The sequence below is a fragment of the Trachypithecus francoisi genome, unplaced genomic scaffold, assembly GCF_009764315.1.
Source record: "Trachypithecus francoisi isolate TF-2019V2 unplaced genomic scaffold, Tfra_2.0 Contig01440, whole genome shotgun sequence".
Lineage (NCBI taxonomy): Eukaryota > Metazoa > Chordata > Mammalia > Primates > Cercopithecidae > Trachypithecus > Trachypithecus francoisi.
This window is the reverse complement of record NW_022681431.1, coordinates 6,763,077-6,787,448: the sequence shown is the minus strand read 5'-3', so window position 1 is coordinate 6,787,448 and position 24,372 is coordinate 6,763,077. Positions and strand designations below refer to the sequence as shown.

At 41.8% G+C, this 24,372-nt stretch overlaps 1 protein-coding gene across 4 annotated transcripts in view; it reads right to left on the bottom strand.

The window, feature by feature from the left end:
• The window catches only part of SH2D4A (SH2 domain containing 4A), an 89,426-nt gene that overhangs the window by 31,058 nt on the left and 33,996 nt on the right, over positions 1-24,372 (bottom strand). For 2 of the 4 annotated variants that reach the window (XM_033226974.1, XM_033226983.1), the window contains exons 5-7: positions 13,093-13,173; positions 9,075-9,186; positions 6,150-6,360 (exon numbers count right to left, since the gene is read on the bottom strand). In XM_033226974.1, the coding sequence (XP_033082865.1) occupies positions 6,150-6,360; positions 9,075-9,186; positions 13,093-13,173 (404 nt within the window). The remainder of the gene's footprint in view (positions 1-6,149; positions 6,361-9,074; positions 9,187-13,092; positions 13,174-24,372) is intronic. The other 2 variants (XM_033226991.1, XM_033227002.1) reach the window with 1 other exon arrangement.

The window sequence follows — 24,372 nt, the reverse complement described above, 5'->3', positions numbered from 1 at the left end:
CGCCTGTAGTCCCAGCTACTCTGGAGGCTGAGGCAGGAGAATGGCCTAAACCCGGGAGGCAGAGCTTGCAGTGAGCTGAGATCCGGCCACTGCACTCCAGCCTGGGCAACAGAGCGAGACTCTGTCTCAAAAAAAAAAAAAAAAAAGAAAAAGAGATGACTCAAAATCAGAGATGAAAAAGGACACATCACAACTGATACCACAGAAATAAAAAGATCACTAGAGACTATCATAAACAACTATATGTGAACAAAATGGAAAACTTGGAAGTAAATAAATTCCTGGACACATACAACCTAGCAAAATCAATCATGAAGAAAAAGACAACACACCTATAATGACTAACGAGATTGAATCATTAATAAAGTATCCTATCAAAAAAACCCCAGGACCTGATAGATTTCGCTACCAAATCCTATCAATCATTTAAGGAAATACTAATACCAATTCTTCTCAAACTATTCCAAAAAACTGAAGTTGGAGGAATTCTTCCAAACTCATTCTATGAAGTCAGCATTACCTTGATATCAAAACCAGACAGAGACAACAAAAAAGAAATCTAGAGGCCAATATTCCTGATGGTGATGAACACAAATACAAAAATCCACAACAAAATACCAGCAAACCAAATCCAACAGCATGTCAAAAACATCATTCACCATGATCAAGGGAAATTCATCTCAGGGATGCAAGGATGGTTCAACATAAACAAATCAATGAACATGACACATCACATTAACAGAATAAAAGACAAAGACCACAAGATCATCTCAATAGAAACAGGTAAAGCATTTACTAAAATTCAATATCCTTTCATGATAAAAACCTTTAAACACATTAGGTATAGAAGGAATGTACCTCAGGCCGGGCGCGGTGGCTCAAGCCTGTAATCCCAGCACTTTGGGAGGCCGAGACGGGCGGATCACGAGGTCAGGAGATCGAGACCATCCTGGCTAACACGGTGAAACCCCGTCTGTACTAAAAAAAATACAAAAAACTAGCCAGGCGAGGTGGCGGGCGCCTGTAGTCCCAGCTACTCCAGAGGCTGAGGCAGGAGAATGGCATGAACTCGGGAGGCGGAGCTTGCAGTGAGCCGAGATCGTGCCACTGCACTCCAGCCTGGGAGACAGAGCAAGACTCTGTCTCAAAAAAAAAAAAGAAGGAATGTACCTCAACCCAATACAGGTCATATATGACAAAATCACAGTTTACATGCTGAAAGAGGAAAAATGGAAAGTTTTTCCTTTAAAACCTGGAACAAAACAAGAATGTCCACTTTCATCACTTTTATTCAACATAGTAGTGAAAGTCCTAGTCACAGGAATGAGTCAAGAGAAAGCACTGAACACATCCAAATTGGAAAAGAGGAACTCAAATTGTCTGTTTGCAGACGACCTGATCTTACATACAGAAAACCCGAAAACCTCCACCAAAAAACTCAGTCCTGATAAAATTCAGCGAAATTGTAGTACATAAAATAAACTTACAAAAATCAGTAGCATCTCTATACATCAACAATGGACTAGCAAAACAAACAAACAAAAAAAGCAATTTTATTTATAATAAAATAAAATAACTAGGAATAAATTTAACCAAGGAGGTGAAATGTCTTTATAAGAAAAACTACAAAACAGTAATGAAAGGAAACAAAGAAATAGACATCCCATGTCCATGGATTAGAAAAATTAATATCGTCAAAATGGATGTACTACCCAAAAAGATCTGATTCAATGTGATTCCTTTCAAAATACCAATGATACTTTTCACAGAAATAAAAAAAAACTTTAAAAATTTGTATGCAACCAGAAAAGACTACTACAAATTGCCAGAGCAATTTGTAGCATAAGGAACAAAGCTGGGAGGCATCATAGTAAATGACTTTAAAATATACTACAAATCTATAGTAATCAAAACAGCATGGTACTGGCATAAAAACACACACATAAACAATGAAACAGAATATAGAAATAAATCCATGCATTTACAGTCAACTGATTTTCAACAAAAGCACCAAGAACACATACTGGAGGAAGGACAGTCTCTTCAATAAATTGTATTGAGAAAACTAGATAGTGACATGTATAAGAATGAAACTACCTACTCTCGCTAGGTAAAAATCAGCTCAAAATGGATTAAAGACTTGAATGTATGAGACCATGAAGCTACCAGAAGAAAATATCGGGGAAACACTTCAGGACATGAGTCTGAGCAAGGATTTTTGTTTTTTATTTGTTCATAGAGATGAGTGTCTCCCTATGTTGCTCAGGCTTATCTCAAACTCCTGGCCTCAAGCAATCCTCCCACCCCAGCCTCCCAAAGTACTGGGATTATAGGTGTAAGCCACCATGCCTAGCCCCAGATTTTTAAAAAATAACACCTCAAAAGCACAGGCAACCAAAGAAAAACAAACAAATGGGATTATATCAAGCTAAAAAAGATTCTCTTGCAGCAAAGGAAACAACAGAGTAAAGAGACAAGTTACAGAAAGGGAGAAAATATTCATAAACTGTATCTGACAAAGCATCAATATAGGAACTCAAACTCAATAGCAAAAGAAGAAATAATCCAAATAAGAAAAAACCTCAATAGGCACGCCTCAAAAGAAGACATAAGAATGACCAACAAGTATATGAAAAAAATGCTCAATACCACTAATCAGGGAAATGCACATCAAAACCACAATATCACCTTGCCCAGTTTTGTATTTTTGGTTATCAAAAAGACAAACAAAAAACAAATACTGGTGAGAATCCAGAGAAGGGAGAACTCTCATAGCCTGTTGGTAGAAATATAAATTAGTATACTATTATAGACAACAGGATGAAGTTTCTCAAAAAAATTCAAAGTAGAACAAAAGCTCCAATAATCCCACTACTGGGTATATGTCAAATGGAAATGAAATCAGTATGTCAAAGAGACATTTGCACTCCCATGTTTATTGCAGCACTATTCACAATAGCCAAGATACGGAATCAACCTAAGTGTCCAATAATGAATGAATCAAGAAAATGTGGTGTATATACACAATGGAATATTATTCAGACATAAAAAGTATAATATCCTGTCATTTGCAATAAAAAAATGCTGGTGAGAATCTGCAGAAAGGAGAACTCTCATTGCCTGATGGTAGGAATATAAGTTAGCATACCATTATAAACAACAGTATGAAGTTTCTCAAAAAATTAAAGGGAACAAAAGATCCATAAAAAGAATAATGTCCTGTCATTTGCAACAAAATGGATGAACCTAGAGGACATGATGTTAAGTGAAATAAGCCAAACACAGAAGGACAAACACTGCATGACCTCACTCATATGTGGAATCAAAAAGGTTGATCTTTTTTGTTGTTGTTGAGACAGTCTCGCTCTGTCATCAAGGCAGCCTTTGCCTCCTGGGTTCAAGTGATTTTCCTGCCTCAGCCTCCAGGGTAGCTAGGATTACAGGTGCACGCCGCACCAGGCTAATTTTTGTATTTTTAGTAAATACGGGGTTTCACCATGTTGGTCAGGCTGGTCTCGAACTCCTGACCTCATGATCCACCCACCTTGGCCTCCCTAAGTGCTGGGATTACAGGCTTAAGCCACCACACCTGGCCAGGTTGATCTTATAGAATAGAACAGTGGTTAGCAGAGGCTGGAGAGAGCAGGGGGGATGGTAAATGAGGAGAGGTTGGTCAACTGGCGCAAAGTTACAGTGATACAGCAGAAATAAGTTCTGCAGCTCTACTGCACAGCAAGGTGAACACAGTCAACAGTAATGTACTACATACTTCAAAACAGCCAAAAGATAGGATTTTGAATGTTCTCACCACAAAGAAATGACAAGTGTTTGAGATGATGGCTATGGAAGTTATCCTGATTTGATCATTACACAATGTATATATGTATCAAAACATCACACTGAATCCCATAAATATGTACAATTATTGTGTGTCAATTAAAAACAAAATACAATTTATGAAACACAACCACCACAATCAAGTTTGGATGAACTACTAGAATTTCTTGTAATTAACTAACTTAACGGTTCTTTATGCTTTTTATAACATGTGCTTCTGAGTTATGTGTGACATACTGTCAGATATACATATATAGATGTACATATGCATGTATGTGCATATATTATCCCTAATGATTTTCAGAGCCTTTTGGAGAAAATATCCTATAATATTTGACTTCCCTGGGAGGCAGACACTGCACACATATGAAGTTATATTATACATTCTCTTACTAGCTTCCAAATTAGGCTCTTTTTTGGGAAGTCCTTGGAGATCGAGCAAAACTCCACAGACACTGGAGGGGCTGGTCTCTTGTCTTTTCCTGGGGTGGCTCCGAGGTGACCTCTGCCATCCCTGTGTCAAGTTCCAGCCCTAAAACCACCCAGTCTGATTCACAAAAAGCACTTCATGCATTGTCTTAAGTTGGAAAAAATGAGCTGAGCACAGCTAAAAACAGGAATTGCCGTTTTTTATTTTTATTTTTATTTTTTGAGACGGAGTCTCGCTCCGTCGCCCAGGCTGGAGTGCAGTGGCGCGATCTGGGCTCATTGCAAGCTCCGCCTCCCAGGTTCCCACCATTCTCCTGCCTCAGCCTCCCGAGTAGCTGGGACTACAGGCACCCAACACCACGCCCGGCTAATTTTTTGTGTTTTTTAGTAGAGACGGGGGTTTCACCATGTTAGCAGGATGGTCTCCATCTCCTGACCTCCTGATCCACCTGCCTCAGCCTCCCAAAGTGCTGGGATTGCAGGCGCGAGCCACCGCGCCTGGCCAGGAATTGCTCTTTTTTAAAGACCACCTTCATTGCTGTCAATCAAATACACTGTGCTTCAGAATGCTGTGGGAAAGGGACATCTCTCTACAAGTCGTTTCCATGCTACCCTTGGAAGAGATGGAGAACAGGAGTTAGCTGCAAAAACATCCCTGCTGAGGCTCTGTCGCCAACGTGCACACAGACAAGCACCAGCACTTAGAGGGCCGTGTGCACCTTTGTCACCTGTTCACACAATTAAGGAGACTCCTATTTCCTGACTACATTTCTTGCTTTGTTGTCAGTAAGAAAAGAATCATTACCCAAACCATCACTTTGGAGATCATGGTCTTTACTGTAATTATTTCCACTTACTCCACTGAGTTCCATGTTGGTCCCCATTTCCCAAAACGGAACTTTCCAGTAGGGTAAGTAGAAATAATTACAGTAAAGAAGAAGGTCTGCCTCTGTGTTTCTCCTGAGGTGATCATTCCTGTTTAAAGAAAACCTTGAAGATAACTATGACTCCAAGCAGGGGCAGAGTCTTGTTTTTCATTTCTCCATAATCTTAAATAGAGAAGTATTTCCAGTTTTTTTTTTTAGTTTTTATTTCAGAAGGCAAAGGTTTAGACAATTCTGTTTCTTTCAATCACAATTTGATTTTAATACTTCTTTCTAAATACTAGGATGTTAAAAATAAGATCAATACCAGAAAAAAAAATTATAATCAGCAAACAGCAGGGATGGGGGTTTCTGTAATAGCATCATTGCACTTTTCTGCAGAGTTTTTCCAGAACAAATGGTTCTTCCTAATTCTTCCATAGCCTAGGAGACAATGGTATCACCACCACCAAATAGACAATTCATTAAAAAAAGGAGCCTTTCCGAATTCTCAAAAGATGAACTGGGCTATGTATCCCAGAATGAGAATTACCATCAAACCTTCAATCCTTGGCAGTGAAAATGTCCTACTGATCATGTGAAAGTCAGCAATCCTTTGCATTCCTACTTTGATAATCTTTGACTAAGGGGTGATCTTGGGCATTAGCGAAACCCCACTTGTTTCCTGTTGTCCCCTCACTGGCTCACCGGCCGCCTCTGGGGGGTGAAAGGGAAGTGGTGGGTAGGGGCATGGGAAATTCTCTCACTCCATGCACAGCTTTACTATTTCACTGTGTATACTAAGTATAGCAGCTATGGACATTTGACAGCTAAGAAGGGGAGGAATGCCCGACCAGATAATCCAGGAAGAAGGCTTAGACATGAGCCTGAGCTGCTTACACAGGCCGCCAGTTGGCCCTCCACACCCCATGGCAGCTCATACAATTTGCCTTTAATTTCAACACTTATTCAAAGCCCATTGCAATACTTATGCCTAAACCCATCTGTGTGGCTTCTTACCTAAGAGATTTTTGAGGATACGCCGCTGGGTTTAGGAACTGAGGCTTGGGTGGAAGGGGAGGTCTTTTTGGTTTCTGTGGAACACGCAGCGGGCTTTGCAGCCTCTCACCACCTCGTCCTTTCTGGGCCCCAAGGGATAACCTCTTGTAGTCTTCTCGCGCTTGTTTAGCCAAGGAACGTCTCTTCTCATCAGCTGCTTTGGATTTTCGCACTAGAAAAGCAATGGGGTTGGACAAAACCCTCATCAGCCCACAGAGCAGCTGAGAAGGCTCAGCATTGCACAAAGGGCAGCAGCGCAGGTTCTCAGCAGTTTGTTATCTGCTTATAATAAGGAACAATCATTATCAACACCTAGGATCCAGGTCATCAGGGCGTGCCCAGCGTTGGCTGCAGGATTCCTCTCTTCATACAGGAGTGGGGATTTTCTGAGGGAGAGAAAAGGAAGAGGAGGAAGAAGGGATGAGAGAGAAGTAGAGAAAGTGTGCAAGAATTTCCTGCAGTTGGCAAGACCAAGTGAGGCGTCCCCGCCTGGGCATGGGTTCAAGCTGGCAGGGGTGCTGAGTAATAAGAGACAATTGTCACATCCTGCGTAGACTCATGTGCAGATGCAGTGTGCCTGGCTCACTAGCACAGATCAGGACTACTCAGTGGCACGGGCCTGTGCACAGGGTTAAGGAGCAGGGAGCAGGACGAAATGAGAATCAGCCCGACAGGCAAAAAATTAAAGGGATGCTTAACCACAGGTAATTACAGAACACAGAGGTACATGAAAAAGTACCCCAAGCCTGCCTTTTAATATTACAGTCACGTAATGAGAGGAGTATGTTCTGAGAAATGCATCATGAGGCAACTGTAACACAATAGTATTTGTGTATCTAAATACCCCCAACAGAAGGCCGGGCACAGTGGCTCATTCCTGTAATCCCAGCACTTTGGGAGGCCAGGGTAGGTGGGTCACCTGAGGTCAGGAGCTTGAGACTAGCCTGGCCAACATGGCAAAACCCCAACTCTACTAAAAATACAAAAAAATTAGCTGAGTATGGTGGTGGGCGCCTGTAATCCTAGCTACTAAGGAGGCTGAGGAGGGAGAATCTCTTGAAACCAGGAGGTGGAGGTTGCAGTGAGCCAAGATCATGGCATTGCACTCCAGCCTGGGTGACAAGAGGGAAACTCCATCTCAGAAAAAGTAATAATACCCCCAACATAGCAAACGTATAGTAAAAATATGGTATAGAGGACCAAAAAAATGGTGCCTCTACATAGGGCACTTACCATGAATGGAGCTTGCAGGACTGGAAGTTGCTCTGGGATGAGTCAGTGAATGAGCGCTCAATGAATGTTATGGCCTTGGACGTTACTACACAGTAACGTTGACTTTATAAACACTTTACACTTACGCTACACTATATTTTAAAAATGTATGCGACCCATTATTTTGGGGGTTTTTTTGGTTTTGTTTTTGTCTTTTTTTTTTTTGGTTTTGTGTATGTGTATTTTGTTTTTTGAGACTGAGTCTTGCTATGTTGCCCAGGCTGGAGTGCAGTGGTATGATCTTGGCTCACCGCAGCCTCCGCCTGCCTGGTTCAAGTGATTCTCCTGCTTCAGTCTCCTGAGTAGCTGGGACTACAAGTGCACACCACCACAACCAGCTAACTTGTGTATTTTTAGTAGAGATGGAGTTTCACCATGTTGGCCAGGCTGGTCTCGAACTCATGACGTGAAGTGATCCACCCACCTTGGCCTCCCAAAAGGCTGATTACAGGAGTGAGCCACAGTGCCTGGCCTAAAAAATATATGCGACTCATCATTGACCAAAACATCATTATACAGTGCATAACTACTTTGTAAAAGAGAATTTTTCATTGTAGCAATGAGACTCTAATGCAGAATGTAAAAATGATTTTTATTGAGTATATTTACACTTCAGGCATTATTGCTCAAATCCTGTTATACTTGACTTCAAAGAGATACCCAAAATACTCCCTTATACCAGGATTTCACTGCATAGTACAAAGAGGCCACTGGATCTTGCAAATATTTTCATTTCATAGTAGTTGCCATTTAAATAGCATTGGTTATAATGTAACGTCAGATCAATGTACAATCTCAACATCCTGCAAATATAGCCATACCTGCTGTCTTCCTCAAGCTACCTCAGGATGATCTAGCAGTTCAGACTTCTCTGAGTCAGATGGAAACACGAATTCTTTCTCAAACCTAATTCTTCTAGCATTCTGGAGCATCCTCTCCTCTGCCTTCAGTTGCATGGGCTTATTCTTCCCCTATGAGCTTTCTCTCCAGCTCTGCTAACTCAAATAGGAGTCAGGGCTGGGTCACAGGCACAAGCGGGATGCTAACACATCTGGCCTGGTAATCCTGTGTGCTTCTGATTACAAAGTTAAAATGTATTCACTATCAAAAACTTAGGGGAAAAAATCCAAAACACAGCATTAAATTATAAGAAAAGCATTTAAATAAATAATCTTGAATCTCCTCTCCAAGAAAACTAATGTTTACATGTTATTATAACCTTCCAGTTCTTTTCCTTCAGATACTTAGACATTTCTAAATAGCGAAGCTTTTCATTCTATTTCATGGTGTTTTTTCTTCCCCAAGCTAATGACATGTAAACATAGTCTAAGATCATTAAACACTCTTCCAAAACCTATTTTCCATAGCTATATATCACGCTATTTGATAAATTACATCATAATTTGGGTGATACAGAAATGGAGAACCAGTCCACTGTTCAAAAGTAACTTGTAAGCATTTGAGTAATAAGTTAGTAATAACATTTGAGTGGTCACTTACTGTGACGATATCTCTCAACAACCCACATTAAGTGCTTTCTAGATTGATCACATTATTAAGTGAGAGAATCAGCTGAGACCCTGGAAGGTGCTACGGAGACCTCTGGGTACTCACGAGATGCCTGCCATTCCGAGTCTTCTTTCCAGTTCTTACAAATCTGCTTCGTTCTCTCTTCGTCTATTTGATTTATTTCTTCTTCTTGTTTTTTCTTCATGGATTCTTTCTTCTGTTTAAAAACAAAAACAAAAACCAAACAAACAAAAACGAACCCTTGGTGAACAAATCCAGCAGTTTCCTGAAGGACGGGGAGCGGTGGCGGGGGAGGGGGGGTACCCAGCACAGCTGATTTCTGTCTAACTCTCTGGCCCACTAGGGAGGATCAAGTATGGACTTTGGAGTCAGTAAGACCTGAAGCTGGATTGATCATTGCTAACTAGTGTGTAACTCCAGGAGCAACAACTGAACCGCTCTTGGGCTGTTTCCCCATAAGAAAGATGAGAAGAAAATATTTCTTAGGGTTATATTGAGGATTAGATAACTTAAGAAGTCCCTGGCACAGTGTATAACATATAGTAAGAAAAAATATTCCTTTTCCTCACAGTACTTAGCTGCTTCAAATTGACTCCCTGAAGAAGCATGTAAACACACCATTACACAGAACCAGCATCAACCTACTTTACAGTAGCTGACAGGCCCCACAGAAGAAACGCACATTTCCAGAGCAATCTCAGCTCAGCTGAATCTCTCCCCTCGAATCATGTGTCCCAAAATGTGGTACTTACTACATGATTTTACGTGGTTTAAAAGAAATATATATTATTATTTTTTAAAGATGGAGTCTCACTCCGTCACCCAGTACAGTGGTACAATCTCGGCTCACTGTAACCTCCTCCTCCCAGGTTCAAGTGATTCTCCTGCCTCAGCCACCCGAGTAGCTGGGATTACAGGCACATGCCACCACACTTGGGTAATTTTTGTATTTTTTGAAGAGGTGGAGTTTCACCACGTTGGCCAGGCTGGTCGCAAACTTCTGACCTCAAGTGATCCACCACTTCAACCTCCCAAAGTGCTGGGATTACAGGCATGAGCCACCACACCCTGCCAGAATATGTATTTTTTGTTTCAAAAAACAAACAAACAAAAAAAAAATATTTTTCAAAAGCATCTTTTGAGAAAGGGGAAAATATTTTTAAAATGTGACTATTCCTTTAAAAGGAGAATTAGGTTTTTTAAAAAAATTGCAGAATTGCAGTAAAATTCCACATAACAAAATTATACCACCTTAACCATTTTTAAGTGTACTGTTTTCTGGCATTAAGAGCATTCAAGGGAAATCATTTTAAACGAAAGAGAAATGAACAAACCAAATCACTTAGACCTGAAAAGTACTCTGTTTATTTGGACGCAACTTTCTGAGTGCTCACAAGAAGACTGGATTTACAACTTGGAGAACTAATAAAAGCTTGGTTAGCTAAGTAATAAAACAAACTGAAACGGCCAGGAACTGCTGCCTGTGCCCACCTCTCTATCACGAATGACAGGTTTTTTTCTTTTGTGCTTTCCCATAGAAATATAAAGACTTCCTTGCTATAATGTCACCACAACGTAAAATATAAACGTTAATGTTGTGAAACTTGTTTCTGATCGCTGTGAGCAGTCATAAACCACAGTTTAAGTAATCATCATTCGTAAATTGTGCTTCACTGCAGATGTAACTAAACCTCTGTGCATTTACTGTTTTTATATTTTTCCTTACGTTGTTTTCCTGCCTGGAGCTAGCTCCTTTCGTTTGCCAACATTTTAAAATCCAAAGAACAGCTTTGATGTTTGAAAGGACTGTTAAGATTTGTCATCCTTTGATTGAAGCTGTTTGCAAGCCCAAGATACATAAATGTGCTGCTAGCAATTTCTAAGCTTAAACAGAAGAAGCTTAAAAGTGGAGCTTTGTTCATCCTTCCACATGCGTACGTGTTTATTTTTAAATGATTAGGAAACATATAGTGAAAACATCAAGCTATGATCATCATAGATATTGTTGCTGAGGATCAGCAAGAAGTTTGGAACATGATTCTACTAAGAAAAAATATTAATAACAGATGTAGTACTTGGTTGATGTTACTCAAATATATAACAGTGCTATATTTAATAAATCTACTCCTTTAATCTGCATGTAATTATGTACAGGCACAGTGGAAAAGAAGAAAAATTCACGAGTTTCAGAGTAATAACAGATGAGATCTGCTATTCCTCATCTACATACGGCCCTGACCACCGTATTTATTCAAGAAAGCCAGAAAAGGTAAGGAACTTGTCCTGAGTCCCTCAAATAATTTGACTTTTAGCAAAATCTGTAATGCTTTACTTTCTCTATTCAGAAGACCATCATTTCCTTTTCAGCAGTGTTTTGCTGGAAGCATGCTGGTCCAGGACTCGGGACTCTGAGCCAGGCATGGGGAAATCCAGGTGATGGCTTGGAGTGGAGGGGTAGAGGGGCCAAGGCTGGATGCTAATCCAGATACCCAGGGTGGAAGGTGTGGAGACCCAGCTGTGTGGTGTGAGCTATGAAAATGTGCTCAGCTAACAGGACCAGAAAATGAGGCCATGCCGGGCCCATACAGAAAGCCACGGGGCCCATACACAAAGCCTCTTGTCCAGCCTGTTGATGGAAGCACTTAGAGTGACTCCCTACCAATTCCTTCATCAGAGCCTCACAACTGACCCCAAAGCAGGATGGCTCTGTTTTATCACCTTTGTTCTACAGAGAAGCAAGGTGGCTCATTCATTCTCTCAAATGATCAGCCCTTTCCTGACCATGCCAAGTGAGTTCCTGCCTCTGTGTCTTCGACTTGCTGTTCCCTCTGCCTGGAAGAGACGTCCACATGGCTTAGACATCCACATTGCTCCTTCCCTCTTTCCTTCAGGTCTCTGCTCCAATACTGCCTTCCCAGAGTGGCCTTCTCTGACTACCTGTCCCATCCCAATTCCATCCTCCAGGGATTCCTACTGCTTTATTTTCCTCTGCAGCGCTCATGATCACCTGACCTCACAGATATGTTTATCATCTCTCTCTCTCTCCCATGAAGAATATAAGCTCCCTGAGGGCAGGAATTTTATCTAATTTTTTCATAAAATGTGTCTCCAACTCCCATAACAGTGCTTAGTGTGTAGTAGATCCTCCATAAATGTTGCTTGGATCAATATACGATCCTTTGTCTTCCTCAGCTGTTCCCATGTAAAATGACATAGTGAGATCTAAGCAGAATTAATGAAAATGTCCTTTAGATCGCCTATTGCTGCTGTTTGAGAAAGAAGTACATATTATATCAGCAGTATGCATACAGGACTACAGTTCCACAACTTCATCCTGATTTCTTGAAGTCTCAAAAAAGCAAGTTCATGCATGTCCCTGCAGAGGAATCACGGAATTCATGACATGGTCCACAGGTAAACAGGTCCCTGGGCTGACCTCCGCTGTAGCCCAATCTCAGGAACCTTCTCTTCACAGGCTCACATCTTACAATGCTGTTTCAGACTCTCTGTAGGTCAAATCCTACTACAGCTTCCAAGTACCAGTCTATGCCTCATTTATTTTGAGCAATTTATGACATGATAGCAAGCTCACATGATGGAGGAAGCAGGGCTTGGCCTGGAGGGACAATGTCATATCTGGATGGACGTAAGAGAGGGCTGAGTGCCAGAAGGGGTTCCAGGAGTGGTGGATGTGGAGGACACAGCAGCTGCTCACCCTCAAGGGACAGGTTCAGAAACAATGAGCACAGAAGTAACTCGATCTGAGTTCACTCTTTCTGCCAAGTTTAATGCTCCATTTATCGCTGTCTGAATCAGTCTTCCCTCCATGTCTGCAGCAGCCTGGGGTGCTGCCTCTATGTTAGATCTTCTGGGAGGAGTTTAGCTGATACATGTTGGCATCTGTTCTTTCCATGACATTCAACACTTCCCGAACTCCAGATAAATGGGTAAAGATGAAGAACTGTGTTTGCAGCTTTTAGGACAGATTTCCCATTCTGCTGCTTAATTTCATTTCTGCATGAGATTAATTAACTAATCTGTGAAACGTTAATGGAAATGCCTAGGTATGCAGCCCCTGGAGGACAGAAGGGAAGTCTTTTACCTGGTGAAATCCATATGCCTTCATACGATTGATTGAATCTGCCAACATTTGTTGAATATTTCTTGAAGAACTGGAGGGTGACTAAAAATTAAACGAAACACATTTATGGCATTTGGACCTACAGTGCAGTTTCATAAGATAATCTGTCAATGTTTCCCTGGTTTCAACGTTCCCTAATGCTGCTCCCACCCCCACAGCTGGATCCACCCAAGGCTCCCACTGGCACCTGAGTTCCTGGGCTGATCCTGACTACAGCAACAGGCATGTGAATCCTCAGTATTCCCACTCAGTAGGGTTTAAAAAGGAATTGTTGCCCAAGAGCCAGGAGCTGGTGGTTTGGTGTATTTTGCTCCCATCTGGTTGGCCCTGGAGAGCCCTGGGATCACTTCTAGACATCAACATTACCCCCTATTTAAATTCTCTTCTTGCTTAATCTCTGTATACCCTGTTTTAGTGCAGGCCAAAGAAATGCCTTAGTCTCCAGATTTAACTAAATGATGTCTTGCAGACATACCTGGAGCACCAGTTTGGTGCCTGGGAGCCCCGCTCAGTTTCCCTGCCTGGGCTACACTTCTCCTCTCTTCCCACCCTTGTCACCCGGTATCTATGTTTCTGCTGCTCTAGATGGATTTCCCACGAGACAGCTTCCTCAGTGGGGTTCCCAGATTTGTTGCCTAGATTCCCTGGTGTCATTCCTGCCTGCCACAGGCCAACCCTCTGGCATTGCAAGTACGGCAGCAAATCACAATGGGTGCTTCTTAAGACATATGCCCCATCAGTCCCCGGCTGGAGTGCAGAGCCTAAGCTAAGTGCCAACATGGGTAGCCACATGCCCTGAGTAGCAGGATATACCCACCTACCACCCATATTCCCACAAAGTGTATGCCTCGTGTCTGAGTTCTTAATTTTGGCATAGATCAGAAATTGTCAGCAGAATTTCAGCAAAAGGTTGGTGCCACCATTCAGAAGGAGCACAGGGGCTGTCAGAAGACACATACATTAACTTTTGTTGTAGTTTTGGCCATGGCATTTGGGGTCTCTTTGTTTCAAAAGCTTAGCCTATCAGCTGATAAAACTGGGCACAACGGTTGCTGGTGGCATGTTTCAAGCTCTCTGCTGAGGGTTTGTAATGAATCACAGGTGGTGAGATTAATGCTAATTCCACTGATGAGCACTCCTGAATACCGAAGACATATTACGACCCGGCACTATGTTAGTGTCTCAGTATTATTTTTACTCCACACAACACCTGTGATGGATGGGAAACATAATGGGCAATTTTCAGATGAAGAAACCAAGTCTCAGATGAGTTGTGGAGCTTGCTCACGACCAGCCAGCTGGTTTGTGCCAGAGTTTCTGCTTTTTCCACTATGTCGACATTGTAGTGATAAGAAAACGAGATGCGGGTCAACAGATACCTAATAGTTATTACTTGGCAAACTAATGAATCCTGTAGGTTTCACAATTGCTACTGACCATATTCTCATTTTTTTTCTCATTTTAATATTATAAAAGTATACTTTGCCGCTCTGCATGTAAACTTAGAACAGGAACCAGTTCCTCTATTTGGGAACAGGGTGAACTGTTCCCCCAGGTTTCATGTAAGCGTGTCTGCTCAAAAGTCCAAGATGACTTTGAAAGTCCCTGAGTGCATTTCCACTACCAGGAATGAGAGCTTTAAAAACAGGCCCACTCTCCCTTTCTTTGATGATATAAGATCTTTGGGGCACCATTTTCCAAAAAGGATCAGTTTCTTATATTTGAAAATTAGGAGGCAGGTAGCCCTTCTTTCTTAATACTTCCTCAAGTATTGTGGAGAATGTTTCAAATATGCTATGTTTATTACTGGGCAAACTAATGAATCCTGTAGGTTTCACAACTGCTACTTATCATACTTTCATTGTTTTCTCATTTCAATATTATAAAAGGACACTTTGCTGCTCTGCATCTAAAACAGAACAGACGCAGAGCAGCTGTTCCAGAATCAGACAGATCTGGACCTGTCAGACAGATCTGAAACTAGAGTTCTGGACCAAGGTCTTGTCGGCAGCACATTTGCTGTTCTTAGACTTTGAGCTTTTAAACACACTCTTACTTGTTTCCTGAATTAGCATTAGGCTAATAGGCATCTGATGGTTATCCTCTAATCCATGTATTCAAAAGTGTTGTCTATTTTGTCAGTTTCCCCTCAATCTCCCCCCAGTTACTATCATCTACATGGGTACAGTGCTTTGAACATAATGCGTGAGTTACCCTCCATCTGTCAGTTATTCCTTCCACCGAACAGTTCATCTCATGTACACATGAACAATTTTTTTTACTACTTGCTTTCTTTAAACGATCTTATATTTTTTCCTATCATCATTGTATGCCTTTTCTTACTAGTACTCTCATCATGCTCACTGCTTTTGCATTTGTCGCATCTGACGTGGTTATGAATTATGTTAAAATAATAAGACGCACAGACACGTGCTTCAGACAGTGCGCATGGAAGCGATGCCACTGGGTACTAAAGTGACTGTGGTGGCTGCCAGCACCATCCACTCATGGTAGTTGGAGTTGATGATCTTTCTTTTCTTTGAAATTCTAGGTTTTGTCTTTAGTATACCAAAACTCACAAGCTTGTTCTGGAGTAGAATTTTAGCATAAAAACTCATTAGGGCCACACGTGATGGCTCATGCCTGTAATCCCAGCACTTTGAGAGGCCAAGTCAGGCGGATCACCTGAGGTCAGGAGTTCGAGACCAGCCTGGCCAACGTGGTGAAACCCCATCTCTGCTGAAACTACAAAAATTAGCTGGCATGGTGGTGCGTGGTGGCGCATGCCTATAATCCCATTTACTCAGGAGGCTGAGACAGGAGAATTGCTTGGACCTGGGAGGCAGAGGTTATAGTGATCCGAAACTGTGCCACTGCACTCCAGCCTGGGTGACTGTGAAACTCCATGTCAAAAAAAAAAAAAAAATTTAGCTGAACAACCACTCCAGAGATGAATCCTTCTATTTAAACATTTCTAGTCAACGTGTCTAAAACATACTGTACACTCTAAAGCTATTCACACACACTAAGAACCACATTTATAAAAATTCTACTTTTCATGGTGAACCAAGATCTTGCCATTATTCTAACATGTTAAAATAATATGAAAAACTTAAAACTTGCAGAAAGCAGGCTCATTTAGATACATTTACACGTTCTACAAACCATGAAATGCACGACAAGTAGAAAGTAATAGACTGAAAACAGTGGGATCCAAAAGGTATTTTCCTTATTTAAACAAAACAAAACAAAAAACAGCTAGAGGCCAGGCGTGGTGGCTCATACCTGTAATCCCAGCACTCTGGGATGCTGAGGCAGGCAAATCACAAGGTTATGAGATCCAGACTATCCTGGCCAACATGGTGAAACCCCATCTCTACTAAAAATACAAAAATTGGCCGGGCGTGCTGATATGCACCTGTAGTCCCAGCTACTTGGGAGGCTGAGGCAAGAAAATTGCTTGAACCCAGGAGGCAGAGGATGTAGTGAGCCAAGATGGCGCCACTGTACTCCAGCCTAGGTGACAGAGTGAGACTCTGTCTCAAAAAAAAAAAAAAAAAGAAAAGCTAGATGATGAATGGGCTCAAAAGTGATGATTTATGATGGCAGTATCAGAGGGGAATACCTCAGCAACACCACTGCCTCTTTGAAGCACTCCTAGAGGAAGGATGAAGAGGCTTTTCAAAGAGGGTACCACGCCCTCTCTGAAGCTTCCATATGTTGCTAGGACCCAGGAAATACACTCTTTAGTTATCTCTATACCAAAAAAGGGAAAAAATGACCCTCCTACCTGTATAATTTTTGCTTATAAAGCACTTTGAAGTCTAATACATCATTTGACCTTCATATCAGGTGTCAAAATAGGTCTTATCCCTTTACCAAAGAGATAACTTGACCTGTTTTACTGGTCATTGTGTTTTTGTTCTTGAGACAGAGTCTCGCTCTGTTGCCCAGGCTGGAGTGTGGTGGCATGAACAGGGCTCACTGCAGCCTCAACTTCCTGGGCTCAAGTGATCCTCCCGCCTCAGTCCCCTCAAAGTAGCTGGGACAACAAGTGTGCACTACCACACCTGGCTAAATTTTTTTTTAATTTTAGTAGAGACGAGGTCTCACTATGTTGCCCAGGCTCATTTCAAACTCCTGAGTTCAAGCGATGCCCCTACCTCAGCCTTCCAAAGTGCTGAGATTATAGGTGTGAGCCGCCACAACCGGCCTAAGTCGACCTGTTAATAGGTAGGAGGACAGGGACTCAAACGCATGTCATTTGCATGTCTGAAGCTTGCTCCTTCCTCAGGGTCTGCCTGAGAGAACATATATATGTATGCTCTTACGTGTAACAGCCACTGCGGTCATCATCCATCTGCCACATTACAGAAATTCTTGCAGCTGCTGGAGCTCTATGAGCAGAGTTAAAGCAATCTTATCTGCCTCATATCTGCTCTATTTAAACATAAAAACTGCCATGAATATTTATGCAAAAGTTTCCAAAAAAGAAAAACTGAATGCTAATAACATCAGAAGCTAGTGGACTTCCTACAGACATCGAGTCAGAATAACCCTCTCTAATCAGTGAAGATCCCAAATACATCTGGGGGTGTAGCATATCTGATTGGCCAAAGGACAGTATGAAAAATAATAGCTACAGTTAAACGTAGAAGTATGGCAGTTCAAATCTACATAAGCAACTGGGTTATGAAAAGATGCTGCTGATAACATCAGTATTAATTACATGGTTGCAAAATATGCTTCCTCCAAAGTCTATCTGTCATACGAGAAAAATTATTCTAATTATGTTCACTTTTTAAACTGGTTTGAGAAACAGTTGATTCTAGCTTCTAACTTAATATTCCCTTTGTTTATAAGTAGGGTTATAGGCCAAACGCGGTGGCTCAGGCCTGTAATCCCAGCACTGTGGAAAGCTGAGGTGGGCAGATCACCTGAGGTCAGGAGTTCAAGACCAGCCTGGCCAACATGGTGAAACCCCGACTTTACAAAAATACAAAAATTAGCCAGGCATGATGGTGAGTGCCTGTAATCCCAGCTACACAGGAGGCTGAGGCAGACGAATCGCTCAAACCCGGAAGGCAGAGGTTGCAGTGAGCCAAGATCTCACCACTGTACTCCAGCCTGGTTGACAGAGCAAGACTCCATCTCAAAATAATAATAATGATAATAATAATAATAAAAGTAGGTTTGTACAGTCAAACAAATGCCAAGTGTCTTTCATTCCCAATGAACCAGAAAGCTCCAACAAACAGAACATTGTCAGGACTCAATTTTTATGGTAAAGATGAAAATGAAGAATTAACAGCATAAAATCAAGAGTTGTTTTTTGTTTGTTTGTTTTTTGGTTTTTGGTTTTTGGGTTTTTTTGACAGAGCTTGCTCTGTCGCCCAGACTGGAGTACAGTGGCATGATATGAGCTCAGTGCAAGCTCCACCTCCCGGGTTCACACCATTCTCCTGCCTCAGCCTCCCGAGTAGCTGGGACTACAGGTGCCTGCCACCATGCCTGGCTAATTTTTTTTGTATTTTTAGTAGAGACAGGATTTCACCATGTTAGCCAGGATGGTCCCGATCTCCTGATCTTGTGATCCGCCTGCCTCGGCCTCCCAAAGTGCTGGGATTACAGACGTCAGCCACCATGCCCAGCCAAGAGTTTATTTTTTAAAAGAAACTACTAAGTATTGACTCATCCTGTTATCTTATACCTCTTAAACCCATGGTATTCCTGAATAAAATGACAGAATAATAACCTCAATGAGGGCAAAGACCATGCCAGCAAATTCACCACCATCTGCAGCAAACAAAACAGTCACTGGCACTTAATAGGCTTCCTAAATATTTGCTTTTGTTTTTCAGACAGAGTCTCGCTCTGCCGCCCAGGCTGGAGTGCAGTGGCGTGATCTCTGCTCACTGCAATCTCTGCCTCCCGGGTTCAAGCGATTTCTCCTGCCTCAGTCTCCCGAGTAGCTGGGATTATAGGCACCTGCCACCACACCCAGCTAATTTTTGTATTTTGGGTAGACATGGTATTTCACCATGTTGTCAAGGCTGGTTTCAAACTCCTGGCCTCAAGTGAGCCACCCACCTTGGCCTCCTAGAGTGCTAGGATTACAGGTATGAGCCACTGCACCCAGCCAGTAGGCTTCACACTTATTTGGTGAATGAATGAACACACAACAAATTCATGAAATACATTCTAAATCATTAAAAGATACTCAATCTAGTTTCACTATTTTTTTTTTTTTTTTTTTGAGACAGAGTCTTGCTCTGTCACCCAGCCTGGAGTGCAGTGCTGCTGTCTTGGCTCACTGCAAGCTCTGCCTCCTGGGTTCACGGCCTTCTCTTGCCTCAGCTTCCTGAGTAGCTGGGACTACAGGTACCCGCCACCACGCCTGGCTAATTTTTTGTATTTTTAGCAGAGATGGGGTTTCACTATGTCAGCCAGGATGGTCACAATCTCCTGACCTTGTGATCTGCCCGCCTCGGCCTCCCAAACTGCTGGGATTACAGGCGTGAGCCACTGCGCCCAGTCGAGATCTAGTTTCATTATTAATCAAGAGAGACTGAATTCAAATACTCTGAGAATCAATGGTCTATAACTCACCCATTTTGCCAACCAGGTCATTGAAATAATCAGATCATCCTCTTTTCAGCCATTTTAAACAAAACGGCAATTTCCCAATGATGACTATAACATTAAGTTTCCGAGCATACAGGGATTTAGCTTTTTGTTTCTAAAATAACGGGAGAGGCAAAATAATGGAACTCTGCTTCAATAAAGTTAAAAAGAATAATAATAGAGAGAGGAGAGATTTTCCTAAGGCCAAGTAGACTAACAAGATGAAAAGCGGGACAATAAATTTTATTGCTAAAAATATGGTACAAACTCCTTGTAGAGTGATTTTACTGACACATGAATAAGGACAATGGAGACCCGAGCAAATCTTTTCCTTATTTTTCTAATATTGTTCCAAGCAAAATCCATGCAGAGACTACTGAATGCCCCGACTTGAAAGTACAGCAGACTCTAATACGATGTGAGATTTTACGGCACATCTTTCACTAAACATTGTCAGCTGCTGCGGTGGCTCAGACCTGTAATCCCAGCACTTGGGGAGGCCAAGTCAGGAAGATCGTTTGCACCCAGGAGTTTGAGACCAGCCTGGGCAACACGGTGAAACCCTGTCTTTACAGAAAATACAAAAGTTACCTGGACGTGGTGGTGTGTGCCTGTAGTTCCAGCTACTCGGGAGGCTAAGGTGGGAGAATCACCCGAGCCTGGGGAGGTCAGGACTGCAGTGAGCCATTATCTCGCCACTGCAATCCAGCCTGGGGGACAGAGTAAGACTCTATCTCAAAAACAAAATGAAACAATAAAGAACAACAAAAACTAAAAACACTGTCTTTGGTGTCCGAGTTTATTTTGAGCATGTTAGAACACAGAACGTCAGTCATATTAGATGAACAACATGCTCACTCTTATTGCACCATCCCCTAAAACACCATTAAGCAACGCACAAACAACAGAACTGGGCATTAACATCTTTGGAAAATGCAGTGATGCAGAGCTGGTGTAGGTTGCTAGCGCAAAGCATTCACATGTGAGAGAGTTTCAAAGGCCACTCTTACATTCTCACCCAGGGAGACGACTGAAATAGGATCCATGAAGAAGTAAAAGACAAGAAAGCGAAATAAAGGAATTGTGAAATATAAAGTGTAAGCATAAAATAATAAAGGATTGTTTAGAAAATATTCAAAGAGTCTTAAAAACATGATTAAAAAAATGATTGATACAGGAAGTCCTGACGAAATGGAACACAGAACTTAACTACAAATAATAATAGAAAAATAATAGGCAGGGGGCAGTGTCTCACGCCTGTAATCCCAACACTTTGGGAGGCCAAGGTGGGCATATCACTTGGGGTCATGAGTTCGAGACCAGCCTGGCCAACATGGTGAAGCCCCGTCTCTACTAAAAATACAAAAGTTAGCCGGGCATGGTGATAGGCACCTGTAATCCCAACTACTCAGGAGTCTGAGGCAGGAGAATCACTTGAATGTTGCAGGTAGAGAGTGAGACTCTGTCTCAATAAATAATAATAACAATAATAGAAAATAATATTCATATCATGCATCTTTTACAAAACACTTTTATGTGTATTATTTCATTTGATTCTCACATTAACCCAATGACATGTAGCTACTTTAACGTCTGTTTTATAGATTGGGAAACTTAGCCTTAGAGAAGTTGAACGACTGACCTTGAAGTGGTCAACACGTCTCCTGACTCAGGATTCTAGCATACTACTTTTAATGAGTTCAATAAGTGAATCAATGCAAATATGTCCTGCAATGAAGTTATACACTATGAAGTTGGTAACAAAATTAAGTTGAATAAACTCTTAAGACTAGAAATCTGTTTTTCTCTTTTCTAATTTATATTAAGCTTTTTATTTTAGAAATTTTGATTATCTGTTTGCTTTTAAGAAGCACAACAGCTTAAGTGAATTTTAAGGTGCTAGTATTTTGTGATTCTATCTTATATAAGATTTTATTCTACAAATTACCTACCATGAAATTCTATTACAGTTATGCAGAAACTACTTGGGGGATTGCGTAGCCCTCTGATTAGGGCTCCACTCTTGAATTAATAAGATATGCACAATTAATTCATTATCTGTTTTTACCTGGCATGTCCAATGCTTTATCTCTCATAAAAATTACATTGAAATGCTTCCTTTATGTGTACTAGAATGGAATATACGTCAAGGCAGATGACTCCTAGCTTGGAATAGGATTATTCCTCTTTTGTCTCTATATCCAATTTAAGCCTCAAAATTCTAGCTTGTGTTTCAGAAGCACATGTTCTCTACTTACCATGGTGGTCCTTGTTCTAAGGTGTAAACCCCCTTGCCTCCCAGAGACTGGTGATATGGCTGTCTGCAGCCAGGAACCAGGCTATGCCACGCTGGTTCCACTAACCCCAGGCACGAGGTATCTACTCTGGGGTGGGGTGCATGCTTCGCCACCCAGCCTACTCGCCAAGCTCAGTACTCACCTCTGCTTACATCACACGAAAGCATTATCCTGCTAATACTGCTTTTCCCCCTTAACCTGAGGCACAAGTGACAGAAAACCCAGAACTTTTGTTGCTATGCAATAGCACTTTGAGATGAATGAGAATCCCAGAAATAATTCAGCATATTCTTTTCTATTCTTTCAAAGACTTGTTTGGATCTCAGTAACTCTCTTCCGAATCTCTCCTTTATCAAGGCAAACCACTGAAGTCCAGTTTTAGAGAACTGATCATTTCAGAGTGGACAGCACCCTTAATTTTAGTTTGAAAGAAAGGTATAGAAGAAGGAAAATCTAAGTGGAAGCTTCATATAATATCTTAAAATCATTTTACAGGTAGCTACTTAACTGCTCTCTACTCATGGAAACATAACACTATGAGTTACAATAACACTTAAAAATAGAAGTGAACTGTAATCTCAGCAGTTTGGGAGGCAGGGGCAAGAGGATCACTTGAGGCCAGAAGTTCAAGACCAGCGTGTGCAACATGGTGAGACTACTGTCTCTACAACAAATAAAAAAATTAGCTGGGCTTGGGAGCATGCATCTGTAGTCCCAGCTTCTTGGGAGGCTGAGGCAGGAGGATCACCTGAGCCCAGGAGTTTGAGGCTGTAGTGAGTCATTATTGCACCACTGTACTCGAGCCTGGGTGACACAGCAAGATCCTGTTTCTAAAAAAACACACACACAAACAACTAAAAACCACCATAGTTTTAGTGTCAAGTTTACAACTAAAATGGACGTTTTAGTGGCTTGTTTTTGTGATCATTAGTTGTTATAGAAAAATGACAGACTTAAAAGCAGGTATCAGAGCCTTGGGGCAGTGTGGAAAGCATGCATATGTGTGTTGTGTGCGCATGCATGTGTGTGCCTGTGTGGTGGAGGTGGAGAGTAAGAGGCCTCATCTGTAACTCCACTTGGTTAAAGAATATATCACAAGGAAGACTTTTGCTCGAGGCTCTTTAATCTGCCAGCTACAAGGTCTTCTTTTTCTGTGTGTGTAATGCTTTGAATCCTAGATGTTTGGTTCTAATTTTTTTTTTTTATTAGCTCCTGTTTTGCAGTGTGTCCCACTCTGAAGGCCATTTCTGTAAAAATAATGAAGAATTCTCTGGAGATAGAATCTAAAAGTGAGCAGATATAGTTTCATTCAAGGTCCTCTTCAGGGGCAAGGACAGTCGGTACTGATTAATGAGTTCCAAGCCTACAAATTACATATAAGCGGAGAAACACAGAGGGGCTTATCTTTGAGTTGGCAGAATCTGCCATCCTCCCAACCAGGTGCAGAATGACTCTGAGTGGGGGCGGGGGACATCACTGCATTCAGATGGCTGTCCACATAGAGGGTCCCTAAGGGTCTCTTCAGCTGCAGGGGACTCGCAGTTCATACCCAAACTCCCCAAGGTAGGGTGAGTCTGTTCACACAGCATGCCACTGTCTTTTTCTCTGAGTCCCATTAACTCCCCATTACATTCATTGTTAACTGGGAATGGCATCTGCTCTGAACCTGCATGTCTCAAAACGTGGCAGAAGGACAGAAAAACTCAACTATTCCCCAGCACCTCCAGTTCAGTGTAGGCACCCAGTAACCCTGCGTGTTCGCTGTGATCCATGGAGAACCACAACACTGACTTGGTATTAAGCAGAGCATCACTTCAGAGGTTCCTCAGCTGCATCACCACTGCCAAAAAATAAGGACAAGCCAGCGATTTTGCAGACGGCAACAGCTTTGCAGAATAAAAACCATATACTCAGTTCTAATCTAGATGTTATTTCAGCCTCCTCAGCTTGGAAAATGCAGCCAGACAGACTTCTTTTGCCTCCAACTCTTCATCTGAAGAATGCGAAGGACCAAGCCTGGGCTCCTGATAAGAACAACATCTTTTATTGCTCCACGTACCTGCCAGAGGATGTGGGTTGGGGGTGAGAGAACGGCATCCTGTAATTCAAGGACTTCAGGAGGCAATTGTTGCTGCTTCCATCAGACAATACTGGGCAAGCTGCTTTCTCCTATTTACACATTTTATCAGCTTCCTTTGTAAAGGGTCAGTGTTGCTAAATTTAACATCTACAGAAGAAACTGATCCCCAGTCCCCCTCTTTTTGGCATCGGGGACCGATTTTGTGGAAGACAAATTTTCCACAGATAGGGGGCGCCAGAT